Genomic DNA, 26,273 nt, shown 5'->3' with positions numbered 1-26,273 from the left:
GGGGCCAACTTGGCTTATGGAATTTGCCTCAATTTAGTTGTTTATTGCTAGCGATAAGTATAAAATAATTGGTAACTAGGTTTAACCACGGTCGGTTCAATGACTCCGGTCTGCTCAAGTTGGAGAATTGGACCATGGGGTATTGTAAGCGACAAATATATGGAGCTTACAACTAAAAAAAATTAAAAAGTGAACCCATCACCAGTACCTGTGACCCCTATAGTTTGTAGTCACGAAAGAGCACATATAGCAGGAAGAGGATCCGCACTGCCTGCACTCCTAAAAGCAACCCTGTTTTTGTGTGGTGGGGTTTTTTTTTTGGGTAAGGAGTTTAAGGTAGTGCTTTTGTAAGGAGAGTGAGAGAATACTCACAAGAGGGCAACGTGCAATCGTGGACCTAAAAATACATGCTGGGGTATACGTCGACAGCAAGAAATCCAGAGGGAGAAGGAATTTTTTTTTAAGCCAAAAAATAAGAAGGAACTGGTAACTAGGAGTGGTGATGAGAGTGTTTTTTGTTTTATTTTTAATATTTTTTAAATGTGGGGCCTACCGTTTTTATAATGCAAAAACCGTCGGGATGATGATCCGGATTCGGTAACTAGAATGTGCATTTTGGCACCACGCGTGTTTTAGCGTCATTTCACAGTACCAAAGTTAAACGAGGACTTATTGGCGGTTTGAAGACTTGAGGTATGAAAGTCAAAGTTAAACGACGACTTCGTTGGACCAGGTCTCTGCGTGTCAGCTATTTGAATTCTAAAGTCAATGCTCCTTAGAATCCTGAAGCTTTCTTCTCATGGTGGTAATCTGTGAAATTGTATCACACAGTAGTTACGGAGCTCTCTTCAATGGCTTCTCCTCCGTCTTCTCTCTGTTCCTCTTCTTACTCTACTCCTTTTACTTCATCGCCATTCTCAGCTCTCCCGATCATGGGTCTCAGAGATAAAATCGTCGAGAAAATACTTCTGAATCGCGTTACATTGATTGTTGGCGATACTGGCTGTGGTACTTCAATTTAACCTCGAAACTCTCTTATTTATCTGCTTGTTTAGGTTTATTTTCGTCTTTCTGCTTTACTTGAATTTAACGCCCGAATACTTTTGATGACCCCCCCCCTCTTTTTCCCCTCCTTTGATCGTTTGTAGTTCAATGCTATGTCAGTTATGTTTAATCTGATTTTCATTTTGTCTTCATTTTTTTTTTGGGGTATGTTTGTGTTAATGATCTACTTTATTGTCGCAGATCACTGTAAATAGTTATCTCTTCCTTGATGTCATAACTGGTTTTGATCAGAGACGAAATTAAGTTTTACTTGTAATCTGGAATGACCTCCTTGGTTAAATCATGTTCGCGTCGTTTGAAGTGAATTCTGACCTTTGTCTTTTGATGCTTCTGCTTATTTGATATGCATTGCACTCCGACACTGCAAAGGAGCTTTGAAATTTATCATTTGAATAAAGTTTGTGGTGTTGAATTGAATTTCAATGAATGGCAAATTGATAACGTACTGATTACCATCCTTGTATGTTCTCATAAAATGTGAGGGATTATATGCAGAATCTTGCCCTAACGTCTCGTACTGATTCCAATGTCATAATTGGTTTCTCTTTGCATTGTTGGAAAATGTAGTCATTTATTGATTATTTTGGACTTCTATTGCAAACAAGTGATTTTGTCTGATTGATTGCTTGCCTTCTTCTTTCGTTTGTTTCTTTTAATGGATACATATTTTCCTTTTTAATTTTTTAAAAATTTCAATTAAAGGCAAAAGCTCGCAAGTTCCACAGTTTCTCCTGGATGAAGGTATACAACCTATATTATGCACCCAACCACGAAGGTTTGCAGTTGTAGCAGTTGCTAAAATGGTAGCAAAAGCTCGGAATTGTGATGTGGGAGATGAGGTTGGATATCATATTGGTCGCTCAAAGTTTGCATCGGCAAGGTATTTTCACTCACATATGTTTGTTGACTTGTTCCTATTCCATGATGTTTTAGCGTCACAAGTGCTATTAATGCTTTTCAGTCTACCATGAATACTAGGTTATGATTGCAACCATAATCGCATTGTGTTATTGATTGTGTTAGATGTTTATGTTGTTTGCTTGGATACTTTTTGGTGGGACAGAATTTTGTCGACCATTCCTCCTGAGATTCTTGTGATTACATTTTGAAATTTACATGCATCAATTAATTTATTTGCCCATGCATTGCTGGTGTTCGACACTTTGGTTGAAGCAAAATTTCTGATCCATTGCTTATTTTGTTGATGGTTTGTTTTTCACATTTACATAGTTGAACCAATCATAGATGCAAGATTCCTTTTCTTTTTGCCTGAACTATTTAATGCTTTGTAGTAGTCTATTTTCATTTAGTTTCTTTCTTTATATTTTCAGTTGATAAAGACACTTTATGTTAGTGACAGTCAAATGCATACATGTAGATGTATATGTGGAGAAACAATGCTTGAAACATAGAGGATTTTTATTTAGGAGTTACAACTAGCTTATAGAAGATCCTAAAAGAGATACTACTATTACAAATGATGTAACTAGGATACATTAAGTGGAATGACTCCCTTTTATATAGTTTTACATGTTTATTTTTCTTGAAAATAGCAGCATGCAATGCCAACTACTATGTTTGGTGGTGGCCATGGATAGCTGTTGTGAACAATAAACAAGATAGTGGTCCTGGACGGTAGCTGTGGATGTCGATCTTCAGTGTATAGCTTTGGAAATTTGTTTAAATACTCAACTTTTTGCTAATAACGTTCAATCATCGATAATCCAAGCTTTAAAGCTCTGGAGTGGTGTACCACATGCTTGAAACGGGATCCACTTAACATGTTTTTTTATCAATGGGAGGTAGTGTAGGGTTTGGGTGTCTTGTATTTTGTGGGTCCATGTAATTATAGTTTTGGTTGTATTTTTATTGAAACAGGATTTTGGTCAATTACTAGTACTGGGTTAAAATTGTAATTTATATGGAAATTAGGGTTTTAGGTTTCCCTATAAATAGTCTTTGTGGGATAACCTAGGGAATAAGGCAAGCAAAGTGTAGGACTTTGTGGTTTTGAGAGTGGTGTGAGGTTTTCTCAAATAGTAAAACTTCTTTCTCTTTAGTGGATGTATGCAGGATTTTGCTGAACCACGTTAAATTCCTCGTGTGTTTTGCTTGTGTTTCTTCTTTGTTCGTGGTTGTGCATCATCCCCAAAAAGTGGTATCAGAGTGAGGTCCGGTGGATCGTCGCCGGAGGTGTACAAAGATTTAGGAAAGGCTTTGATAGGTTGATCGAATGTATGATTTTCTGGTTTAGAGATTTTAAAGTTTTTCTTACCCTTCTCTTGTGATTGTTCGATTGGGTACAGATCGTAGATTGGAAAAAAAGGGGGGACGTCGGTTTTGATTGTCGGAATGATGGCTGTGGGCTTTAAGGTTCAGTTGTCTTCTGTTTGAAGTTCTTTTATGAATTTTTTTTCCTTTAAACAATGGTGAAGTTAATCATTACAATTGATTGAAAAAAAAGTTTGTAAATCTGAGCAGAACGTGAAGAGAGAGGAATCAAATAGAAAAAAATTGGCTTGGTTGGAAGAAAAGACAAAAGGCAATATTTTTTTTTTTGGTTATTGGATTGGTTCCGTATAAGTTATTTCCACAAGATTTTGTGGAGTTTTTTTGTACGGGATTAGGTGTTCCTAAGGTTTTTTTTTTTGGCTTTCCAGACTTTGTTCAAGTGACGGATCAAGGAGCTTTCGCTTTGTTGATATTTATTTTATGGGTTCGTACGAAGATTAACGGTCAGGATTATTAGGTTGATGACAAGTACGAAGGGCACAAATCAAATGATGGTGAAGAATTCTAATTTTTCTCCATAGAGTTTTTAATTGGTCATAATGATTTCACTTTGTGACAACAATGGGTGAAGAACGTCCTTACACGGGAAGGTACTGTGAAGCCTCTCAGGAAAAAATTAGAAAGGCCAAAGGCGATGAAGGAAGATGAGTGGTAAGAGTTGAGGGATCTAGCAAATAATACGATTTGGTTGTATCTTGTGGATGATGTTCTTCGTGAAGTCACGGGGGTGGCAAATCCAGAGGAAGTCTAGGCAAAGCTAGAGAGCAGGTATAAGTCCAAGTTGTTGACAAATTGGTTGTTTTTAACGAAACAATTATATGGCCTTTGGATGTCAAAGGGAGCAAATTTTAACGAGCATTTGGATGAGTTCAACAGGATTTTGATAGTGTTGTCGGTTCTTGATGAGGAGATCAAAGGGTAGGACAAGGCATTACTCTTGTTCGCATCACGACCTTAGTCATTTGATCACATTGTCCACATTGCTTTTTGGTAAAGATACTTTGAATCTTGACGATGTTATTACTGCATTGCTGATGAATGAAACACGGCAGAAAAATAGCAGTGATAGGGAGTCAAATGAAAGTAGTCCCTTGGTTGTAAGGAGTGGTCATAGTAGAGGAAGATCAAGTGTGAGAATGGAGGAGTCTAGCAAGTTAAGGGGTCGCATAAAGTATGTTACTATTGCAAAGAGGAAGGTCATATGAAGAAGAATTATCCAAGGCATAAGGAGGATAGGAAAAAGAAGGACGAGGAGAGTGATGAATCATCTATCGTTGTCTTATGGAGCGATGATGGAGGAGATGATGTCCGTTTTCTGACTTCATCATCAGGTTTGGATACTTCAGATTGGATTTTAGACTCTGCATGTTCATTTCACATGTGTTTTGTCAGGAATCAGTTTGCTACATATCATGCATGTGAGGGTAGTACTGTCAAAATGGCAAATAAATGAGGAAAGTAGGGTTGCTAGAGTTGGGATTATATGGATTCGCATGTTTGATGGGACTGTGCAAACTTTTATTGGGGTTAGACGTGTGCCAAATCTAAGGAAGAATCTGATTTCATTGAGTACTTTGGATTCTAGAGGTTTTATATGGTCATCTGAAGGTGGAGTTCTCAAGGTCTTAAGAGGATCCACGGTTGTGATGCGGGGAGAGATGATTAGGAAGTTGTATAGAATTGCAGGGAGTGTTGAAATAGGTGGAGCTCTTGTTGACACTTAGGCAAGGAGTATAGGTAGGAAGAATTTGTAGGTTGTTCAGGCGCCGAACAAGGGCAAATCTGAAAAGAAGTAGGTGACTTTCATTTTGGATTTGGTGAGTGGCAATGATTTTTCGGAGTAGGCTGTGACAGAAGGAGAGGTGGAGCCATGTCACGTCGTACAATGCCAATGAGTTGTACAAGACACCCCAGTTAGGGGGTGTGAGCCATGCTGGTTTAGTGATGGAGGTCAGGAAAGCATCCCTGGAGGGGTTGTGGGCCATGCAGTAATATGTGGCGAATGCACAGAGACAGGTGATTGTAAAGAGAAATCATCAATGGTAGGTGTAAAGTATTGTAGGTGTCTTTGTTCCTATGTGGCTTGCTTGTTTGTTGTACTTGTCCTTATAGTAGAGTGTTAACTTGATCCCTATCATTCTCTTTGCTTTATGCTAGGTTTTTGTTTTATGTTTTTTTGTCGGATTCTGTGTAATTTGATGGTATGGCTTGCCTTGGTCAACCCAACTTTCCAGTTTTGGAAAAAAAAGTTTCTCAATACCTCATCTCTTCTAGGGTTTTCTCCTTCCTTCCGCCTTTCTTATGTTGTCTCGTAAGTGCTAAACATGAGTAGCCTGTTTGAAAAATGTAGTTTGCTTTTCTCTTTTTTGTTGCATTATGAGGATTGTAAACCCCCCCCCCCCCACGGTAGCATATTGTACTCCTCTTTTTTTGGGTGAAATAGCATTTTTGTACTCTCTTGTCACATTTTCCTTTTTTGTGTCACAGCTCCAAAATTGTCTTTAAAACTGCTGGTGTTTTATTGGATGAAATGCGAGCTAAGGGGGTAGCTGCACTTAAATATAAAGTCATCATTCTTGATGAGATACATGAAAGATCTGTGGAATCTGATCTTGTTCTTGCATGTGTAAAGCAATTTGTGCTGAAAAAGCATGATTTAAGGTTCACAGTTCTTCCTGTCTCTTCCTTGTTTAATATTTGTTCATTGATTTATTGTTCACGCAGAGTTTGTATCTTCATCCTCATGTCAGGTCCAATTTTATTATATTACTGATACCTCCTTGAACTGTATCTCAATTACTACCATAGCCCTTGTACTTTTTGAAAATTTTAACCTTACACTTTGCCTGAAATTACTGATGACCCCCTGCATTAAGTTCCGTTAGTTAACTGATGATGTGATATCTTTGGAATTTTCAGAAACCCCAAAAATAACCCTATATACTTGTTCATCTCATCAGGATTGAACTCTGAGAAATCTAAAAAGACAAGAAAACGAGGGCAAAATTGGTATTCCATGTGGCTTTTCTGAATGAGGGTAATATCATCTTTTGGCTTCATAATTCTAATAAAGGGGAAAATGGACATTTTATGTTCATCCTTAATAGTTTCTTTACACCGATAGATTTGAAGGGGGCAATAGTAATTTCATAAACAATAGGGTTTGATTAGAAATTAAGCTATAGCATAAGGGGGCATCAATATTATCCATTTTATTTATTTTATCAATAGTGTGTCTCTTGTCTTAAATGAAATTTGATAATTTCTTGGTGGTTTGATGTCCATTCTTCTTATAGGGTAGTATTGATGTCTGCCACGGCAGATATTGAAAGATACAGGAATTACTTCAAGGATCTCGGGCAAGGTGAAAGGGTAGAAGTGCTTGCAATCCCAAGTCCCAACCAACAACTGATTTTCCGGCGAAAAGTTATTTATCTTGAACAGGCAATGACTTTCCTATTAAATTTTATGTTTCGATTGCATATCTTTTTTTCTGTTATGAAGTGGGGAGGTTGATTGCTATATTTGTTTTGTCAATTACTATAAGTCTATAATCATAATCAGATTGATGTCTGGTGCAAGTGTTAACATTTCCACAAGTTAGAGAAAGTGCATGCTGTACGCCTGCAAGTTGGTCACAAGGAACATGTTTTAAGTGATCTGGTTCTATGCAATTCAAATTCATGCTTATTTCTGTTTAAGACTTTTCCATACATGTCGAGGCGTGTAAAATCTCTATGAAAGGCCAACTTGTTGAAGTAAAAACTGCCATCTATTGTGATATAGAGGGAATATTAGAGAGATAAGCCTGGACCATTTTTTATGTTATATAGGGGTGTCAGATGCCTGGGGAAGAAACCTGGGTCTTAACTTCTCCATCAACTTTCATCCTGATGCCTGGGCTTTAGTGTGGATTGACTACTGCAGGTTGGATCAGATTCAGGCAGTTTTTTTGGTTTCTGGCTTTATAGTACCCTATGTTTAACTTTTAGACAGGGAACAAGATCCTATGTTTTTCAAAATCCTATGTGCATATGAATTATTGTAACAACTTATCATTTTTGAACCTTCATCTTTCATATCATGTTCCTTTTTTTCTTCTTTGGCTTTATGTCAAATCACAATTGGAGATACTAATTATCTGTGTCTTTGTCTAATAGATCAGACACAAATATATGCTGAAATGTTTCCTCTCTTCTTCTTCTTCTTTCTTTCTTCTTTCTTTCTTTCTTTTCTTTTTTTTTTTTTTTTTTTTTTTTTTTTTTTTTTTTTTTAACCCTTTTTTGAGCATCATGGATTGTTTACTCTCAGGATGGATTTTGCAGGTGAGATTATAGATAGTCATGCCCAAGCCCCCTAGACAAGAACAATGACTTCTTTTGATATTGGAAGTGAGATTTAAGTAGGCCTGTAAACGGACCGGATTCAGCTCGGATACAGTATCCGAATCCACCGTTATCCGAATCCGAATCCGGCAAAAATTTAGAGAAGGCATCCGAATCCGAATCCGAAACTTTATCGGATATCCGATCCGATAAAATATCCGATTATTGATTGATAATTGTCACTTTTTTACATTTTTTATTATAAATTTCTAATTTCCGATTACCGAATACCACTATCCGAATCCGATTACCGGTATCCAAATCCGATTATCATCTATTTTTAAAGAAAAAATGTTAAATACTTTACTCTATCCGGATAAAAATTTATCCGGATATTATCCGATCCAATAAGCAATTATCCGAATCCGAATCCGGTTGCTTAACGGACGGATACAGATATTTTCCGGTAAGAAAATTTTCGGATATGGATACCCTTAAACTAATACGAATGCGAATTCGGAGGTGGATTTCGGCTATCCATTTACAGGTCTAGATTTAAGTCTTTAGGACTGAAAGACAATGAAATATTCCCAACAACTGGGGACCAAACTGATTAACATGTTCTGGTGTCTTTCTGAAGATTACCTGTGATATTTTAGGGTTGGAGGCCTTATTTTTAAATATTGGCCTTGGCATCACCTGGTGATCCTTTCCAAATACTCAACGTCTGTTTTTGGTATTCAAATAATCTTAGTTATGAACTAAATCCAACATGCTTTTGGATATTTTCTGCCTTTGTGGTTCTGTAATGTGCAGCAAATAGACCAACATTGAATGTGGATGTAAAACCCCAAGATTGGCTGTATTGGTCTTAAACTCAATGGTTGATGTAGACTTCATAGGTTTGCATTCAGCTATGCAAACACAATTTGTGCCGACCAAATGCAGCAGTAACAGTTTCCTTAAAGAAATATGCTTATGTCTTGATTCTTTAGCATGTTTTAAAATCTTGCAGTTTGCTGGATATCTCCTAGGTTTTTCTTTTATATTATATTGTTCCGTTTCTATTGATGTTTGTATGGCATTTCCTTTACTTTATAAATAATATCTAATGGTATTGTAGTTATGATAAAATTGATTGCTAAGCAGATTGCTGAACTTCTTGGAGAAAGTGCAGACTCCTGGCCAGACAAATACTTTTCTGGTCCCAGTCCCTGCTCTCCTGATGGTAGTATCCAGCCTGCAGTGCACATCCTTATTCGTGATCTGGTTTTGCATATTCATGAAAATGAGCCAAATATTGAGAAGAGCATTTTAATATTTCTTCCGACACGCCAAGCGTTAGAACAGCAATGGTTCCATTTAAACTCCTCTAGTTCAGTCTTCAAAGTTCACATTCTGCACCGTGACATTGATACTGAACAAGCTCTCATGGCCATGAAAATATGGAAATCTCACCGTAAGGTATCCTGCTATATAAGACCACAGCCACCACTTCCTCCCACCCCCCCCCACCCCAAAAAAAAAACAAAACAAAACAAAAAAAAGAGAGAAAGAAGTGTTTATTCTGATATATCCACTTGGTTCTTGATGCCCAAAATTAATATCAGTATCAGTTGTTTTGGTTATCATGTTCTTGTAAAAGTAAGAATAAAGCATCAATTTTAACAGAGATATTTGTGAGTTGAGATTTTAGAGGATGAGGTCAAGGAAGAGAAGGAAGTGGTGCTCCTTTCTGCTTTTATGCAGTGGATTTTATTACTGGTGGTTCTCCCTGAAATGTGAGATTGTTTATTGCTTGAATTTTGTTGGGTTGTTGTAGCCCTAGATTGATTGGGATCAACTAGGGACCACCAAACCGGGACCTTGTATGAACCAGTACAGTTTGAGTAGGTCAGAATACGGGTCCACTTGCGGGTTAGGGTTTGATTGTTGGGTTTAGACAAGTAACTGATGGGGAATCTATCAATGAAGGTTTGAGGCTTCCTGAAAGGCATCTGATGCTGATCTTGAAGTTCTAGCAAATTAGGTCTTGGGTTCCTGGTACTGGGAAAAGGAATCTTTGGTGAAATTAGAATTTAGAAATGGAACTTGCGGTGGCAGTTGGGATTGATTTCTAGCTAGGTGGGGATTTTTCAACCTAAATATTGGTCAAAACTGGTGATTGATTGTGAGATCTGAAAATTGGGTCTTCCAATAAAAGTTTGGTAAGGTCAAAAGCCAATATATACCCATGGGAACGGGCCCCAAATTCAGTCTAGTAGGGTTATGGGATGTGACTGCTGTGAGAGGCAACCTGGCCTGATGTAGCAAATTTTTGTTGGTTCAATGGAGCATGAATGAAGAAGGAAAAGGGGCCAAAACACTGTTCACGCAAATAGTGTCACTGCCTATTCTTTCATAAACAAGTCAAAATACTTCAGATACTGTAGGTTGTTTATACTGTGCTATGCATCTTGATTGCTCATCTTGTTCCCTAAATTTTCTGGATTTGCATAGGTTATACTTGCCACAAATGTCGCAGAATCATCAGTCACAATACCTGGAGTCGCCTTTGTCATTGACTCGTGCAAATCTTTACAAATAGTTTGGGACAACATTAGCAGAAGGGACTCACCAGAGCTTGTCTGGGTATCCAAATCTCAGGCATGCAGTTTTTCTTTTCTTTGGTTTCTTATTTTCATTATAGTAGTCCTGTTTAATATATATAAATATATATATTTCAATAATATGCCTTAGGCTGATCAGAGGAAAGGACGGACAGGTCGGACATGTGATGGCGAGATTTATCGGCTGGTTACTCGTTCATTCTTCAGTAAGTTGGAGCCATTTGAACGTCCAGCTATCTTGAGATTGTCATTGAGGCACCAAGTGCTTATGATTTGTTGTGCCGAATCTAAAGCCATTAATGACCCCAAAGGTATATCTAATTTTTCTCTCTAAAGTTTCCAAGCTTGTTTTGTCAGTTAGCCTTCATGCCAAAGGTTGGGTAGCCACATTGCGAGATCTGGCTTATCTATCAATTGGTAAAACTATATGAAATTATGGCATTTCTCTTAAGTGTACTGCAAAATTGCTCAAGTCATTATGAACCGAAAGAATCCTGCTGGCATGGGGACTAGGTCTACAGATGTGACAAATACCAGAGGTTCATGGCCATTGATGACTCAAAAAGAGCTTTGCTTGTCAAATACCGTGTTTCTTTTTCAATGAACCTTTCCAATTGGATGATCTCATGATTCTCATCCATCTAATTTGTATGAAAGACTATGGAATACGTTTGAATTTGACGGATGGCATTATCACTTGAAGGGTCTTAGATAGGCATGTGCTCGGCCCAAAACTTAGTGATGTAAGCCCAGGTTTGGGCTACAAAATCTTCAGGATCTCCTTTGAAACACTTACTCTGCTGCCTAGGCAACTAGGGGCAGAACTGAGAGAAAGGGGAAGTGTCTGCAGAAAATTCTGGGCTGTAAAAGGGAATCTGAGAGCAGAAAGGAGAAAAAGGCTCGATCAAATAGCCAAAACTGCTCCACACTTCAATCGCAGGCCTCAGAAGAGCAAAGAACTTCTGAAGAAGTAGATGGCTGTAGCACAAAAACCAGCCGCAGGTTCCATAGGGTTCCCCTTCCCCAGGACTCTCTCCCAGTCAGGTAATCAAACAAATTTTTTTTCATCCAAAGCTGTCTTTGCTTACAACCCAAATTGGTATTTATAGACTCTAATAACTCTTTCCTAATTCGATACAAACTCAACTCAAACAAGACTCAAAAGGAAATAACTCTTTCCTATTTTGAATCAAACTTAAAAATAGGACTCTTGTTTTAAAAAGGAAACTACTGCCAAACAATTTACTTAGCTCAAATTCTTAACCTAAGTGGGATTTCAAACCAAACTAACAACCCTATGACTCCTGGCTGGATCGATTCCATCCTATACAGACTCGTCCCAGGGGCAGTAAAAGACAGATTTACCCCCCTGGGTTGTGAATGATGCGTTGTGAATGATGCCAGGGGCTTTAGCCCCTCTTTGAGCCTTGCCTGGGCTTCCGACATCACTTAATCCACCCAGATATCATAGCTATTTGATCTGTCCTGTAATAATATTTGTTTTGCTCAAATGAGATACAAGTTTATTTAGGTTCATATCTTTTTACTGTTTTATAATTGTGGTAGAAAATTAATTTCGGAGTAGAAAATGCCTCCCCCATTGTGGGTTCAGGTGTTCAATTTTTCCTTGATGGTGATAAAATCATGTACACCTAATTCTGCTGCCCTGAGTGGTTAGGAAAATGTCTATATCCCACTTCTTGGACCATTCCAGGTTTTCACTCTGCATGGCTTTTATGTGTGCTATCCAAGCCATTGGTCTTTCTCATCACTGACTGAGGAATTTCCTTTTTTATTTCCCAGCTGACAACTAAACCGGGGTGTTTCCAAGGGTAACAACTAACCCGGTTATTATGAAGGATCATAAGCAAACGTAGTTTTGTTTTTCCGGCTCAGAACCGAACCTGCTTTCTAAGGATCATATCTAACCCAACACTCTTGTGGGTTCACCTAATACCCAATAGATTTACTCTGACTTACCACCAGATCTTGATTTTCCCAGATGCATATAACCTTTCAACTCTTGCTGGAGTTCTTTTGCAACTCAAGAAATACAAGCCTCTTGATAGGTAGGTAGACAAGATAATTAATGTGATTCTAAGATCAAGAATGGCCCCAAGTAACCAGGAAAACATAAATTAGTAATTTAGCGTCTGAATCAAACCAGCCACCAAAACTATGACCCACCTCGGTTCAAATGTATCTTGTATGCTAGTGAATAACTGCTGCAAGTTTCCTGAGATTCCAATGGTTTGATTGTGAAATATGACCCAATCACCGAAATAGTAACTAGGTGGCTGTAGGACGAAATACTCAGTAGAATAAGCTGAGATTTGGAGAGGATGATGTTGTGTAATAGATAAGTTTATCCTGCAAATTTGAGACAGTTCCGATGGTTGGAACTTCAGTTATAGTGGCGGACTTAAAATTAGAAAGCTTCGGTTTTCAATGGTGGAATGGTTTGATGGAATAAACGAAAGGGAAAATGAAATGGATTGGCCGGCTGATAATCCCAACAGAGTGAGATGGAGGGAGAAGAAAGAGGGTTGATCAGTCCAATGACTTCAATGTATTACTCACTCTGGTTTAAGTGGGATATTCCAGTAGCAAGAGTAACAGCAGTCTGAATAATAGGGATGATCTCATTTTGAGGTTCTTTTAATCAATGATAGTAGCATCAGCAGCTCCAAAAGCTCCGTCACAGGTTTCTTTTAATCAGCAGCAGCAGCAGCAGAACACAAGGGTCCATCACAAGTTTGGTTCAAAAAAAGAAAAGAAGAGAAGGATAGATTTAGCCCTCTCAGCAAGGCTCCTTCAGTCCTAGGATTTTGTAGCTGAGAAACCTTCAAGAAACCAATCCTCTCTATTAGATCTCCTATAGCATCAGCCAGTCATCCAAAACATCAATAAACCTATTGGTATCATTCCCTACATTGACATGACCCATTTCAAATACCAAACCCTAGGTCTTACCAATTGTTGGGTTAAGGTTGTGTAGGAAAACTGCCCCCCTGGACTCTGCTTGTGCGGAAGCCTTTGGCACCAGGTTCGCATTGCTAACTTAAGCTGCAGAAGAAATCTCCTCCAAAGAAAACTCCATTTGGGTCAACTGGGTCTGTACCTAGCTTCTCAAAACCAACTCTTTCTGGACCGTCCCAACTCCTGCCAATCCTTCTAGGACGTGGAGAAAATTGTTAGATCTCCGCCCTTTGGCTCTTTCCGCCATGTCCTTTGAGATTGGCAGTTTAGCTTTTTCTTTCTGGTTGGACCTTTGGCACCCTCTTGGTATCCTCTTTGAAGTTGTCGATGCCATCACGGTCTACTGTTTGGTATCCCTACACATTGCCCTCTCATTCCTGGCCTGAACTCGCATCTATCTAGCACCTCCTTCCTCCTCCCCCCCCCCCCCCTCTTAGAGACCTTCTGTTTGGCTACCTTCCAATTCCTCTGCCTTCTACACTGCTTCAGCATAAAATCTCATCCGCACGCCCATCCCTTGCTACCTAGCCTAAGCTTGTTTGGTTCGGTGGCCATATTCCTCAACATGCTTTCACGGTTTGGAGAACCTTTTCCTATTGACTTCCTCCCCAAGCCATGCTCCACCGTAAAATCCAAGCTAACTGCTTTTGCATTTTCTGCCCTTCTCCTGAAACCATTCCTCATCTATTCTTTGCTTGCCACTTCTCCAAACCCATATGACTGCATGCACTCTGTTCCAGTTGGCCTAGATCCGGACGCCCCAACCCTTTAATGTTGAGTCCAGTTGGTTAGCTTCTACCTTCAGGTGATTGACACTAGCAGACACCATTGGGAAAGCTCATATTCTGAGCTTGCATTACTAATATTTGGATGGAGCGTAATCTCCATGGATAGTCCTCCAATTCTAGATCTCTAGATCAGATTTGGGAGGCCATCTTTAAGGATGTCCCTTCCAAACTCTCCCTCTTGCCTCATGAGCCTCTTGTAGATATCCCAAGGAACAGACATATTGTTGTTAATTGGCGTTTAGATCCTTCTCTTTTGTACACACCTTGGTCTTTCCAGTGCGTTCTTACCCCCGCCCTTCTCTTGCACATTTTCTTCCCTTCAAGGTGCATTTATAATATTTATTTATTCGCTGAAGGAAATGAAAAAATAATAATAATAAACTGTGGCACTGGAACTTTGGTTCAATCATAATTATACTTTGAACAGTTGAAGAAAGGGGGGGAAGGTGGACCCAGGCCATTTTACTAGATTTGGGCCAGCGGGCCTGGTTCTTGAACTTGTTATGCTGTTTCTTCTTTATTTCTGCATCAAGCAATAGTTATGTTGCCAAAAACAAATCTGTTGGAAAATGCCAAGTCAGCATTTGCCACATCAGTCTCAAATCAGTTTTGATGATGACAAACACTCTACTAATGTTTCCATAAAGATATGTTTTTTTGTCCAGCTCATCACTGCAGAAAATCTCGATGTAAATATCCGGTTCAAAGAAAATTCCGGAGAGTCAAGCTCAAAATCAAACCATCTTAGACAAAGAACCAAAGTCAAGAGGAGAGCATCAATATCACTGATCAAGATCAAGTCAAAGACCAAGTCAAAGATCAAGACTTAGGCTAAATCAGGGCTTAGGACACCTTTGCATACACACACATGTAAATACATCCATAATATGTAATTCATGTTACTAGAGTGACCCAGGACGTGTTAGAGGGCAAGCGCTGAGGATTGTCAAAACGATCTAAAAATCCAAGCCATACCCGCCCAAGTTGTTTAGAAAAACGCAAGCGGCGGACGCCGCCGCGCAAACGACAAACGGTCACGAAACACAGGGCGGAACGGCCCAAAGCAGACGGAGACCCAACCAGACGCCGCTCACAAACCGCTCGAACCAAGTCGACGGAATTCTCAGCGGAGCCCGCCCAACAGACAGCACCACGCCGCGCAAACTCCGCAAGGCAGCGAATCCGGCCGGCGACGGAGCCCGCGAGCCAAACAGGCCGACGGATGACCGCCTGGGCAGACGGACGCCCCGCCTGACATAACGGCAGTTTAAAGAGAATATCTTTCCAGATGTTTGTAACGGATACCTTTGAGACGGATGACCCCGCGGCAGACGGACGCCGCCGGAACAAAATCTCGCAAAGATTTTATATCCGTGAGGAAATGGGGAAAGCCGAACGGGGTCTATAAAAGCCCAACCATCCCCATTCGAGAATTATCCTTCTCCCCCATCAGCACATATTCACCACAAAGTGAAAAAGCAAAGTTTGGTGTTTTTAGCATTGCGTCCTCCCAACCCGGTAACTTTGAAGGATATTCCAAAGTTGAAGCTTCACAAAGCAAAGTCCGGAGTTATTGAAACCGCTGAAGTATATTGACTCTTGGTTCATTCATTACATCACTGCACCAAGGGTAAAGGGTTACCCTTTTGATAGGTAATATCTAATACTTTCGTAGTGAATTGGTTATTTTAATTCTAGCTAGGTTGATTAGAATTCATTGATTGGATACTCTTGTCCGTAAACGAAGATTGTATTGGATACTCTTGTCCGTGAACGAAGATTGTAAAGGGTACCTTGCCCGAAACGAAGATGAAGGGTTTGTTTCTCTACCACATGAAAGAGATCCGTTAGTGGAAATACCCGAGACTAAGAGAGGAGGGACGAGACTCGAGAGTCGAACCACATAAATTTTGTGTTTGTGATGCGTTGTCATTAGATTTCATCTTGAACTGTCAACTCATTTTGAAATTGCAACTAAACCAAAAAATTGGTATAAACCACTAGGTACAACCTAATCACCCCCCCTCTAGGTTGCGCCAACAAAATCTTATGGGGTTGCTTATTTCTCTGCTAAATTTACACGCACCTGACCTGTTGAAAGAAACAATTGTGGGAGAATGGCTTATTGATCCATGATCTCAAGCCCTCTATTTATAATTAAGTGGAAAGTAGACTATTACAAGGAATAGAAGTTTACATGAATGCAAACTCTAATTTAACTCCTATACAAACTCTTATTAGACTCTTAATAGAATCCAACACTCCCCCTCAAGTTGAGGCATAGATATTAGTCATGCCCAACTTGCCTACAATAGGAAGGATATCTTTTTCTTTCAAACCCTTAGTAAAAACATCTGCTACTTGGTCTCCAGATCTTACAAAAGGCATGCAGATAAGCCCTTGTTCCAACTTTCCTTTGACAAAAAACCTGTCAATTTCAATGTGCTTAGTTCGATCATGTTGCACTGGATTATTAGCAATACTAATAGCAGACTTGTTGTCACAATATAACATCATAGGGTTTGGAACTTGGACTCCAATATCTTGCAGCAAGCCTTTCAACCATAGTAGCTCACAAACTCCACGAACCATAGCTTTATATTCAGCTTCGGTACTAGATAAAGCTACCACATTCTGTTTCTTACTTCTCCAAGTAACTAGATTACCTCCAACAAAGGTACAGTAACCTGAAATTGACTTCCTGTCTGGAGATCCAGCCCAGTCTGCATCAGTGTATGCTTCTACTTTTAGATTATCGGTGGGTGATAGAAGTATTCCTTTTCCAGGAGTTCCCTTCAAATACTGTAGTATTCTGGTAATAGCCTTCATATGAGCTAAATATGGATCATGCATGAATTGGCTCACTATCCGTACAGCATAAGCAATGTCTGGCCTGGTGTGGGACAAGTAAATAAGCTTCCCTACCAGCCTTTGGTATCTTCCTTTGTCCACTGGTTCTCCCTATTTTTCTTTAAGTTTAGCTCCAGCTTCAATAGGGGTATCAACTGGTTTACACCCCAACATTCCCACTTCTGATAATAGATCTAGGACATACTTTCTTTGGGATAGGAATATACCTTTATTTGATCGAGCCACCTCAATCCCTAAGAAATACTGTAACTTCCCTAGATCTTTAATTTCAAACTCTTTGCCAAGAAAGTCTTTAACTTTTGAATTTCTTCACCATCATTCCCTGTGATGACAATATCGTCTACATAAACAATGAGAAGTGTGATGTTAGTACCTGGCTTCTTGACAAATAGTGTATGATCAGCATTGCTTTGCTTGTACCCAATAGAAGTCATTGCCTTCAGAAGGCGTCCAAACCAGCATCTAGGAGACTGTTTTAACCCATATATTGACCTCTTCAACCGACAGACTTTCCCTGCAGTATTGTCATCGGAAAAACCATGTGGGATTTCCATATAGACCTCTTCTGCTAACTCCCCATGTAAGAAGGCATTCTTTACGTCTAGTTGGTGCAAGGTCCGTTTGTTCACAGCTAGACGAACTCCGCGGAGTATTTAGTTTCGCAACAGGGGCAAAGGTCTCCTGATAATCAATCCCATAGGTCTGGGTAAACCCCTTTGCAACTAGTCTAGCTTTCAACTTGTTGACTAATCCATCCATATTTTGTTTAACCACAAATACCCATTTGCAGCCCACTGGTTTTTTTCTTGGAGGAAGTGTAATTCAGCTCCCAAGTGTCATTTTTCTTCATTGCCTGCATTTCCTCTACCATAGCTTCCTTCCATTTCTTATCAGCATAGGCTTCCTGCCAACTTTTAGGAACAGATACAGATGACAGAGAGGATATAAAAGCATGGTAGGAGTCAGACAAGAGTTATAAGAAACATAATTAGCTATGGGATGTTGAGTATAAGATCTGACCCCTTTTCTAACAGCAATAGGAAGATTGGAAGAAGATACCTCAGTAGAATCTGATTCTGGAGCAGGAGACTGAAGTGGTAACGTATCACCTTTCTCCACTTGCTTTAGTCGGTTGTATTTCTTCCTCTGATAAGTCTTCACCTCCTTATTCTGTTCAATTTGGTTTTGAAAGACCCCAACAGTGTGTCTCACAGGAGTGGTCTCCCCCTAGCTAGGTTCTTCACATGGTTCAGAAAACGAAGGGGGTGGATTAGAGTCCTCAATTATACTGGCCGAAGTCTCCCCCTGGTCAGGAAACTCTTCTGGGACTCTAAAGTTGTGTTGGTCTATGATAGGAAGATCTAGAGTCGGAAAGAACACCTCTCCTCTAGGACTCTCCCCCTGGAGAGGTATAGTAAGGGCAAAACTCATGAAACATTACATCCATGGATACAATGGTTTTCCTAGAGGGAGGATGATAACATTTGTACCCTTTCTGAGTAGTAGAATACCCCAAAAATATGCAATGTAGGCCGCGGGGAGCCAGCTTACTCTGGTGGGCTATGATTCTGGCATAGCACACGCATCCAAAAACCTTTGGGGGAACAACAAAAGAAGAGGCTCTCTGAAGAATCTCATTAGGACATTTAAAACCAAGTATCCTACTGGGCATCCTATTCAGAAGGTAAGAAGCAGTGAGTATAGCATCACTTCAGTACTGGTCAGGTACATTCATAGCAATCATAATGGAACGGGCTATCTCTAAGAGATGCCGATTCTTCCTTTCGGCCACCCCATTTTGGGCAGCCGTATCAACGCAACTGGTCTGATGTATTATGCCAGAGTCAGAGAGATACCTTTGAAATTCACCATCAATATACTCGGTGCCATTGTCACTGCGAAGGATCTTTACAGTGGCATTGAACTGAGTTTTAATCATATTATGAAAATCACGAAAACATCGGAAAACCTCATTTTTTTTGTTTTAAAAGATAAATCCATGTAGAACGAGAGTGACAATCAATAAAAGTAACAAAGTACCTATGGCCAGTAATAGATACACGTCGGCAGGGACCCCACACATCAGTATGAATTAGCATAAAAGGAATAGGTCTTCTGTTATGAAGAGAAGGTAAATAAGTAGAACGAGTCCGCCCTGCAAAAATGTAGGCTTCCGAAAAAAAATTATCCTCATTATAAGAAGAAACCAAATCGGAAATATTTTCTTAAAAGTTCCTGTGAGGGGGTGACCTAGCCTATGGTGCCACTGATGAAGGTCTGATTTTACCGAATGGACTGGATTAGAAGATGTAGTCAAAGCAGACGCAGATTCTCCAATCGGCTCGAGCAAATAAAGTCCATTGTCTAGTTTACCACGTCCAATCTCCTTCCCTGTGACCAGATCCTGAAGGACACAATAAGATGGGAAAAAAGTCACTTTACAATTCAAGTCATGTGTAAGACTACTGATAGAGAGCAAGTTACTAGAGAAAGAGGGAACATGTAAAACTTTAGACAAAGAAAGTGATGGAGAATGCTGAATGGTTCCTTTTCCAGCAATAGAAGAATATGAGCCATCAGCGATTCGAACTTTATCCTTTCCAGAAGTTGGAGAATATTGTAAGAAAGAAGAGGATAAACCTGTCATATGATCTGTGGCTCCTGTATCAATGATCCAAGGAGTAGAAACTGAAGAAGCTTGAAAGCTTGTAAAAGTTTTACCTGATATAGCAAGGTAGGAGTTGGTATGGGTAGTAGAGGAAGCAGTGGTCGAGGCTGTATCGTCAATAGTTGTCATGTTGACAAAATTATCTGCAGTTCTTCAGTCTTCAACCTTTCGAAGTAACTGAAATGTCGCAGAATACAATAGCCAAACCACCCAAACAAGTCTAAGTAATGACAAGTTTGGGTAATGAGATGATATGAGCCAATTCTGCTTTCCCCCCTTTTTTTTTTTCTTTTCTTTTCTTCGACGATTCGATTCGATTCTGAATCCCGATTCAATCCGATTCTCCGAATCGATTCGATTCTAATTCTAATTATGACCAGAAAACTGAAATTACAAATAAGTCCCTAAAACTATTTGAATTTACAAATAGGTCCTAGAACTTTTGAATTTACAAATAGACCCCTTGAATTATGCAAATTTACAATTATGTCCCTGGAAGAATGTAAATTTACAAATTAAAGCCCTCAACCATCATATTTATTTTTCTGTTGGGCTAATCGAAACTAAAAAACCAGCAGGTGTATGAGCAGAGTCAGGTCTTCATGATCGGCTCTTCCAGACGAAGAACAAGAGAGAAAAAAATCGAAGAAATAACTCACTAATTGAAGTTGTAGAAGCAGCGGTAGTTGCAGGATTTGAAGCTGAAGCTTTTGCAGTTGCAGAAGCAGCGGAAGTTGCTGATTTCTTCTTCTCTTCTTCTTTCCTCTGTTTTCTGTTTTTTATTTGTCAAATCGAGACGTTATTGAAAAACTGCCAGCAGTAGAACTGAAGATTGGCGATGGTTAGAAAATAAATTCAAAAGAAGAAGAAGGTGGGTTGCTTCCCTAATCTAAGCGATAGGTTACAGAAAAAAAGAATTTCTGTGATGGTTGCAGAAAATTCCAGTGACCGTTGCAGAAAATTCTGCAATGATTGGAGAAAATCTGCGATGGGGTTTTGTAGAGAAAAAAAAGATCCTAATCGAACTTAGGCTCTGATGCCATGTTGAAAGAAACAATTGTGGGAGAATGGCTTATTGATCCATGATCTCAAGCCCTCTATTTATAATTAAGTGGAAAGTAGACTATTACAAGGAATAGAAGTTTACATGAATGCAAACTCTAATTTAACTCCTATACAAACTCTTATTAGACTCCTAATAGAATCCAACATGACCAAAAGTTTTGTGTCAACATTGTTCTTCAAATGAGCATGAAATAGTATCTGTCTCTACAAAGGAAAACAAGAGATGGGCCTAACTTGTGGTACTTTTGGTATTAGTCTTGTTGCAGAAGGCTCTTGATCCACCAGATTCTGAAGTTGTTGAAGATGCGACGAATTTGCTTGTACACATTAATGCATTGGAAAGATCACCCTCTCATAGAGGACGGCATGAGCCAACATTTTATGGACAGCTGCTTTCGAGTCTTTGTTTGTCTTTTGACGCTTCTGTCCTTGTACTTAAGTTTGGAGATATTGGGCGGCTCCGAGAAGGCATTCTGATTGGCATAATGATGGACACACAGCCTCTTCCCATTCTTCATCCCTTTGGACAGGAAGATTTGGTATTTCTTATTGAACTGGGTTGACCATGTCCCCCCCCCTTCTTTTTGTGTCCATTATAGTCAAACAGTCTCCTTTTTCTGATTGTTGCTGGTTTTCTAGTATTCTACATATGTAGACTACTACTTTGTTGGAAAAAAGGAAGTTGACGTCATGGGAAACCTCTGCGCATTTGAGTTTTGGCAACGTGTTTTCAAGGTAGACTCTCATATTTTGCCATAAGGTGACCATGAATTATCTCTTGGGAGGAGAGGAAATATTTTGGGAAAGGGGAGTGAAAGTTTTTCAATGTTATTTGTATTCATATTTCAGTTTGGCCACATTTCTCAATTCTCATGGTGCTTTTCTGATTATGGCTTACAATATTTGCTTTTGCCATTTTAAAGGATAAACATCGTCTTCTACGGCTGAAGCAACTTATAAATTATAATGAGCCAAAAGCCACTCAATTTCTGTTCCCTAAGCTGGAGGAGGAATGGTGCTCTTTCCACAATCTTGTGCGATCATCTCTGCTACATATCTCGGAGATATGTATGCTTCTTCTGAACATTACTGAAGAGATCTTTTATATATAAAATATTTTCTTCGACTTCTGGTTGTCATTTCCTGCAGATGAAGATGTATTGAATGCTGTACACCGTTTCCGCCCAAAATTTCTGTCTACATCCAATGGAATACCTTCTTATTATAATCCCTATGAATTTGAACACACATGCCTCATTCAAGCTCATTCAAATGAAGATACAGATGAAATTGCTATTGGTGAGGGTCCTGATTCAATTATTGAAACAAGGAGCTGTATTGCTGTTCCATTTGTTGCTCCTAACCAATTTCAAGCTAAATTTGTTGCTGAAAAGCTGGTGGAAAGTATCAAAGAGGTATTGACTGTTATGGCTTCTATTGGATCTCATGGTTGAATGTTATGGCTGTCAATAATGATCACCTTGTTCTTGTGTCTATTTGGCAGATAACAGATATGCTTGGACATTCCAATGGTGTGGGCTCTTCTGTCTTCAGTCAAGCTTCTCTATGCAAATTCTTCATTAATGGATCATGCAAGGAAGGCAGCCAATGTTCCTTTTCACATTCCCTACAAGCCAAAAGAACTACATGCAAGTTTTTCTCTTCAGTTCAGGTACATCACCTTCCTGGATATACTGTATACTTCATGTTCTGTAGTGTGTTTTGGTTCATGCATGCCAATACTCTGAAAATTTTATTCTGATTTTCCACATTCAGTATGCATATCGTACTATACTTACAGATTTGGATCACCATTCCTTCACAACTTAGGTCTGACCTCAATCACCTAAACCCGCCAAGTTTTTTTCACTCTGTAAAGTTCTACCTGTTTTCTTATATTATGGTGAGTGTGTCTCAGTCATACTATTGTGTCACATTTGGGTTGCACATATTCTCATTCCTTCATTGACTTGAGTCCTAAAAGCGCTGTTCTTAGTATCCCAAACTTCTACCCATTTAGGCAGGTAAAATTTTCATAAAAGAGTGACAATTGAGGGTTAAATTGGGACAATACTTAAAATTGATTGCCAGTCCTAAATTTAAAATCTATAGCTGGTTCTTTGCAGTATTTGTCTGGTATATGAATATAAACCATAAACCATTAGCTAGTGACTTGCCTTTATCGTAGTTGATTTTGATATTTGTTTCACTTCCTAAAGGTCAAATTCCGCTTGGTTCACTTCTCAAAAATCCAAACGGTAATTCTTTTAGGGGCTTGTTGCTTTTTGCATTTACATTACTTGTTTGCCTGAGTATTCATCAAGAGCATTCTAAATAAACCTCCTAATTTCATACATTTCCAGTTCTATTTGATTCTGTCATGTATCACTAAAATTTTCTGCTGTCTACTAACTTCTTAGGGGATGTTAGGAAGAGCCACTTTGCCAGTCCAAGAATGCCATCTTTTTGCAGTAATTAGATAAGAAGTATGCCATGAATTGTAGAAGCATTGTATTCATCTATTTGCTATTGTTCTTTGTGGCTTCATGGAAATCCAGGTTGACAGCAAGTATCATAGTTGATCATATACATAGCACACTACCAAGTTCAATGACAATTCTGTCAAGCATCATGACTACTAATATATTGGTTATACTTTTGTATGTATATTTTTGTTGGACCTGGTTGAATTTGCCCTTAAGTTGATATACAAGCTATGCAGGGCAAGTCATTTTTCTTCAGTTTAACCGTAACCTTTAACCACTGTGAATGGGCAGGGATGTCGTAATGGGAATTCGTGTGTCTTTTCTCATGACCTTGGCTCTTCTACTTCATCCCGTCCGAGTTTATGTTTGCCGGAAGATGAAACTGCTGATGCCACTTTGCTTCAGCGTGTTCTACCCACAACTCCTGATGGATGCATCCTTATCTTGGATGATACTGATTTTCATTTCTCCTCCAATCTATCTCGTCATTGTATTAAAAGCACGATAATTTGCACGACATGTCTGCCTCACACCTCCATATTTGATCCCTCACTGGAAAATATCAGAATACTGTGGGGTCTGAGTCATCCGTACCATACAATAATCACAAAGGCCAAGGAGAACCCCATCCCATGGGAAGAAGTGCAGTGTGTAATGTGGTTTGCTAATTTTTCTGTCAACAGTGATGATTTTGAAGGACAGAAGGGCCTTTTGCAGAAGTTCTTTGAATATCTTTCAGTTAGGATTTTAGCAGATACCTTGTATGGACTGCAGGTGGTGCTTACAATGAACAACATGAGATTTTCACATCTACAGGTACGATAAGTGGTGGCTAAATTCTCTTGTTTTTGGTGCTTGCATACTATGAGAGTTGCTTAAAGTAAATCATGTTGCTAGAAAACTTGTCTATGTACAGTTTGAAAAGATGGAATTGTTGATAATGAATATTGTTGGGCGGTTGGACCATTTGCCAAAACTATATGTTCTGGGAACCAAGGTTGTCAAGTCATTGCCTAGGCATCTTGGGCCTTTTTTTTGGTTAAGGTGATCTGGTGTCACCTTGTTGCCTTCTTTCGCCTCACCTCGCCTTGTCGCCTTGACATCCTTGCTGGGAACAGGCCCAAGCATTAAGTAGATGTGCTGATGAACATTGTAGGGCCATTCATTGATGGTAGCTGGGGCAAACTTGTGGCAAGCAATCGTATGCTTTCCTTCAGAAGCAGAAAGCATGGAAACAATAAAAATAAATCATAGCTAGGATAATTGAGCAGGTTAGGATAATTGAGCAGGTTAGCAACTTTTGGTCCCATCTTTGTTCTAATGGGGCTGGGTGTGGTTCTGATTTACATGCACATGTGCCACATGACATGGAATTGGCTGGTCCGTGTTCAATGAGATATTTAAGTTATCCAACACATTAATGTTGTTCTAGATGTTTCACTTTCACTGAAGTTGTTCCATATTGTTTCTCTCAATTCACAAGACCATTTTAGCTTAACTGGTTTTATACTTTTCTCGTTTCCTAGTTACCTCTATTTGAATCTGTAAATTAAGATGAAACTGCAATCTATGCATGTCTAAGTTTGTTTGCCTCCCCTCCCCCTGATTCACCTTTTTCTGGGAATTGCATGAGTTTGATCATAATGGCTGATGGTGATCTTGAACTTGTTGACAGACTTTTTAGATCAGGTTGGTTCACTAATATAGTTTTGTCAAGAATGGTTGTTAATGATGTGTTTATTGTTGTTTTAGGTGGAAAAATTAGCAAGGGAATGCTTCTTTTTCTTGATAGAGTCATTCCCATTTGATACATTGAGCTTTGGGGAGTTCTCAGACATCTTTGCATCTAGGAATCCAAAGATGGTGTCAAGGCCTATCTCGTACGTTTTTTATCTTAAGCCACCAACTGACATCCAATTTGGAGATTATGCGACCACTCTAAATAAGTGTCTACACAATTTGGAGATTCACGCAACCACTCAAAACTAGTTATGTCAGTGATTGCAGGGGAAATTTGAATATTTTTGGAGCATTCTGCTCGGGTTTATAGGATCGTTTTCACTCCTTAAAATATTCTGGCACAGATTGTACAGGGCCTGATTAGTGTTTAGTGTAAAGGGTGATCGGAATGCTTATTGTTACAGATGGTTCCATGGGGGACTTGAGGAGCTCCAAACAAGTTAGTTCCAGTTGGTAGTTTTACTGAGGTTTTCAATCAAGAAAAGATGCTTTTATAGTGTATTAGTTAGTAATTTCAGCCTGGCTCAGGGTGTGGCTATATTTTACAGAGCTGAACCTTTGAGATCTAATTGATATGTGAACCATATCACCCATCATTAATGGTGGTAATGTGAAAATTAGTCTTGTAAAGTGGTATCAGTTCTTGTAAGTTCCTCATGCTCGCGACCTGACCATCACAAGTTTTCTTTCCCCAAAGAGTTTTTTTTTTTTTTTGTTGTTAATTGTCCATGAATAATCTGTTCTTTAAAAGGAAAAAAAATAATTTCCGGTTCAGTTATTGAGTCCGATGTATCCAAAATGTCATTGATAACTCTTTTCTTTGCGTTCTTAGAGAACCAGGCATGGGACCTTGTAAAAAGGGCTGGATAGGAAGACGAGTGGGTTCATAGAAACTAAGAAAATAAGGGCAGATTTTAAGGAAGGAAGTTAAGGGCATTTAAGTTATTTGGACATTTGGTTGATTTATTTTACTTGTATAGAATAATTTTATTTTAAAATAATAATAATAATTTTCTTGTACATAGTTTATTTATTATTTTATCTCTTATATTTTTAAATTTACTTGTTTAACCTTAGATTTTGTTTGTAATTGATGATGCCCTTGTCTTTAAGTTTCGTTAGTTAAGTGATGATATAGCATCTTTGTTTTATTAAAAAATAATCTTAAAATTAATTTAGAATTATTATTATTATTTTTGTGTACTATAGTTTAATTATTATTTTATCTTTTACATTTTTTAAAAATTACTAGTTTAACCTTAGATTTGCTTGTCCCTTGTCTTTAAGTTTCGTTAGTTAAGTGATGATATGACGTCTTTGTTTTATTCAAAAATAATCCTAAATAACCCTAAAATTATATATTATTTTGATTTTCTAAATAGTTG

The 26,273-nt window shown here is 38.9% G+C and overlaps 1 protein-coding gene across 4 annotated transcripts; it reads left to right on the top strand.

Moving 5' to 3' along the window:
- The first annotated feature begins 668 nt into the window (after positions 1-668).
- On the top strand, positions 669-25,824 carry LOC149019664 (DExH-box ATP-dependent RNA helicase DExH8-like). 4 transcript variants are annotated; one of them, XM_089153631.1, is made up of 14 exons: positions 669-1,008; positions 1,768-1,945; positions 5,845-6,018; positions 6,654-6,801; positions 8,832-9,146; positions 10,182-10,328; positions 10,422-10,602; positions 20,918-21,201; positions 21,302-21,397; positions 21,586-21,730; positions 21,812-22,077; positions 22,167-22,334; positions 23,440-23,964; positions 24,901-25,824. In XM_089153631.1, exons 1-14 carry the CDS (start codon positions 852-854, stop codon positions 25,135-25,137), a joined length of 3,021 nt encoding a protein of 1,006 aa, XP_089009757.1. In that variant the 5' UTR covers positions 669-851; the 3' UTR covers positions 25,138-25,824. The 4 variants fall into 4 exon arrangements, with proteins under 4 accessions (XP_089009757.1, XP_089009760.1, XP_089009758.1 ...); XM_089153634.1 differs by lacking the exons at positions 669-1,008; positions 5,845-6,018 and adding an exon at positions 6,318-6,394 and having other exon boundaries at positions 1,874-1,945; XM_089153633.1 differs by lacking the exons at positions 669-1,008; positions 1,768-1,945 and adding an exon at positions 6,318-6,394 and having other exon boundaries at positions 5,933-6,018.
- Positions 25,825-26,273: the final 449 nt, after the last annotated feature.

Source organism: Hakea prostrata, chromosome 4 (assembly GCF_041222555.1).
Source record: "Hakea prostrata isolate BN-2017 chromosome 4, UWA_Hpros_2, whole genome shotgun sequence".
NCBI lineage: Eukaryota > Viridiplantae > Streptophyta > Magnoliopsida > Proteales > Proteaceae > Hakea > Hakea prostrata.
Note: the sequence above shows the minus strand (reverse complement) of the source record. Positions and strands in the feature narration are given on the sequence as shown.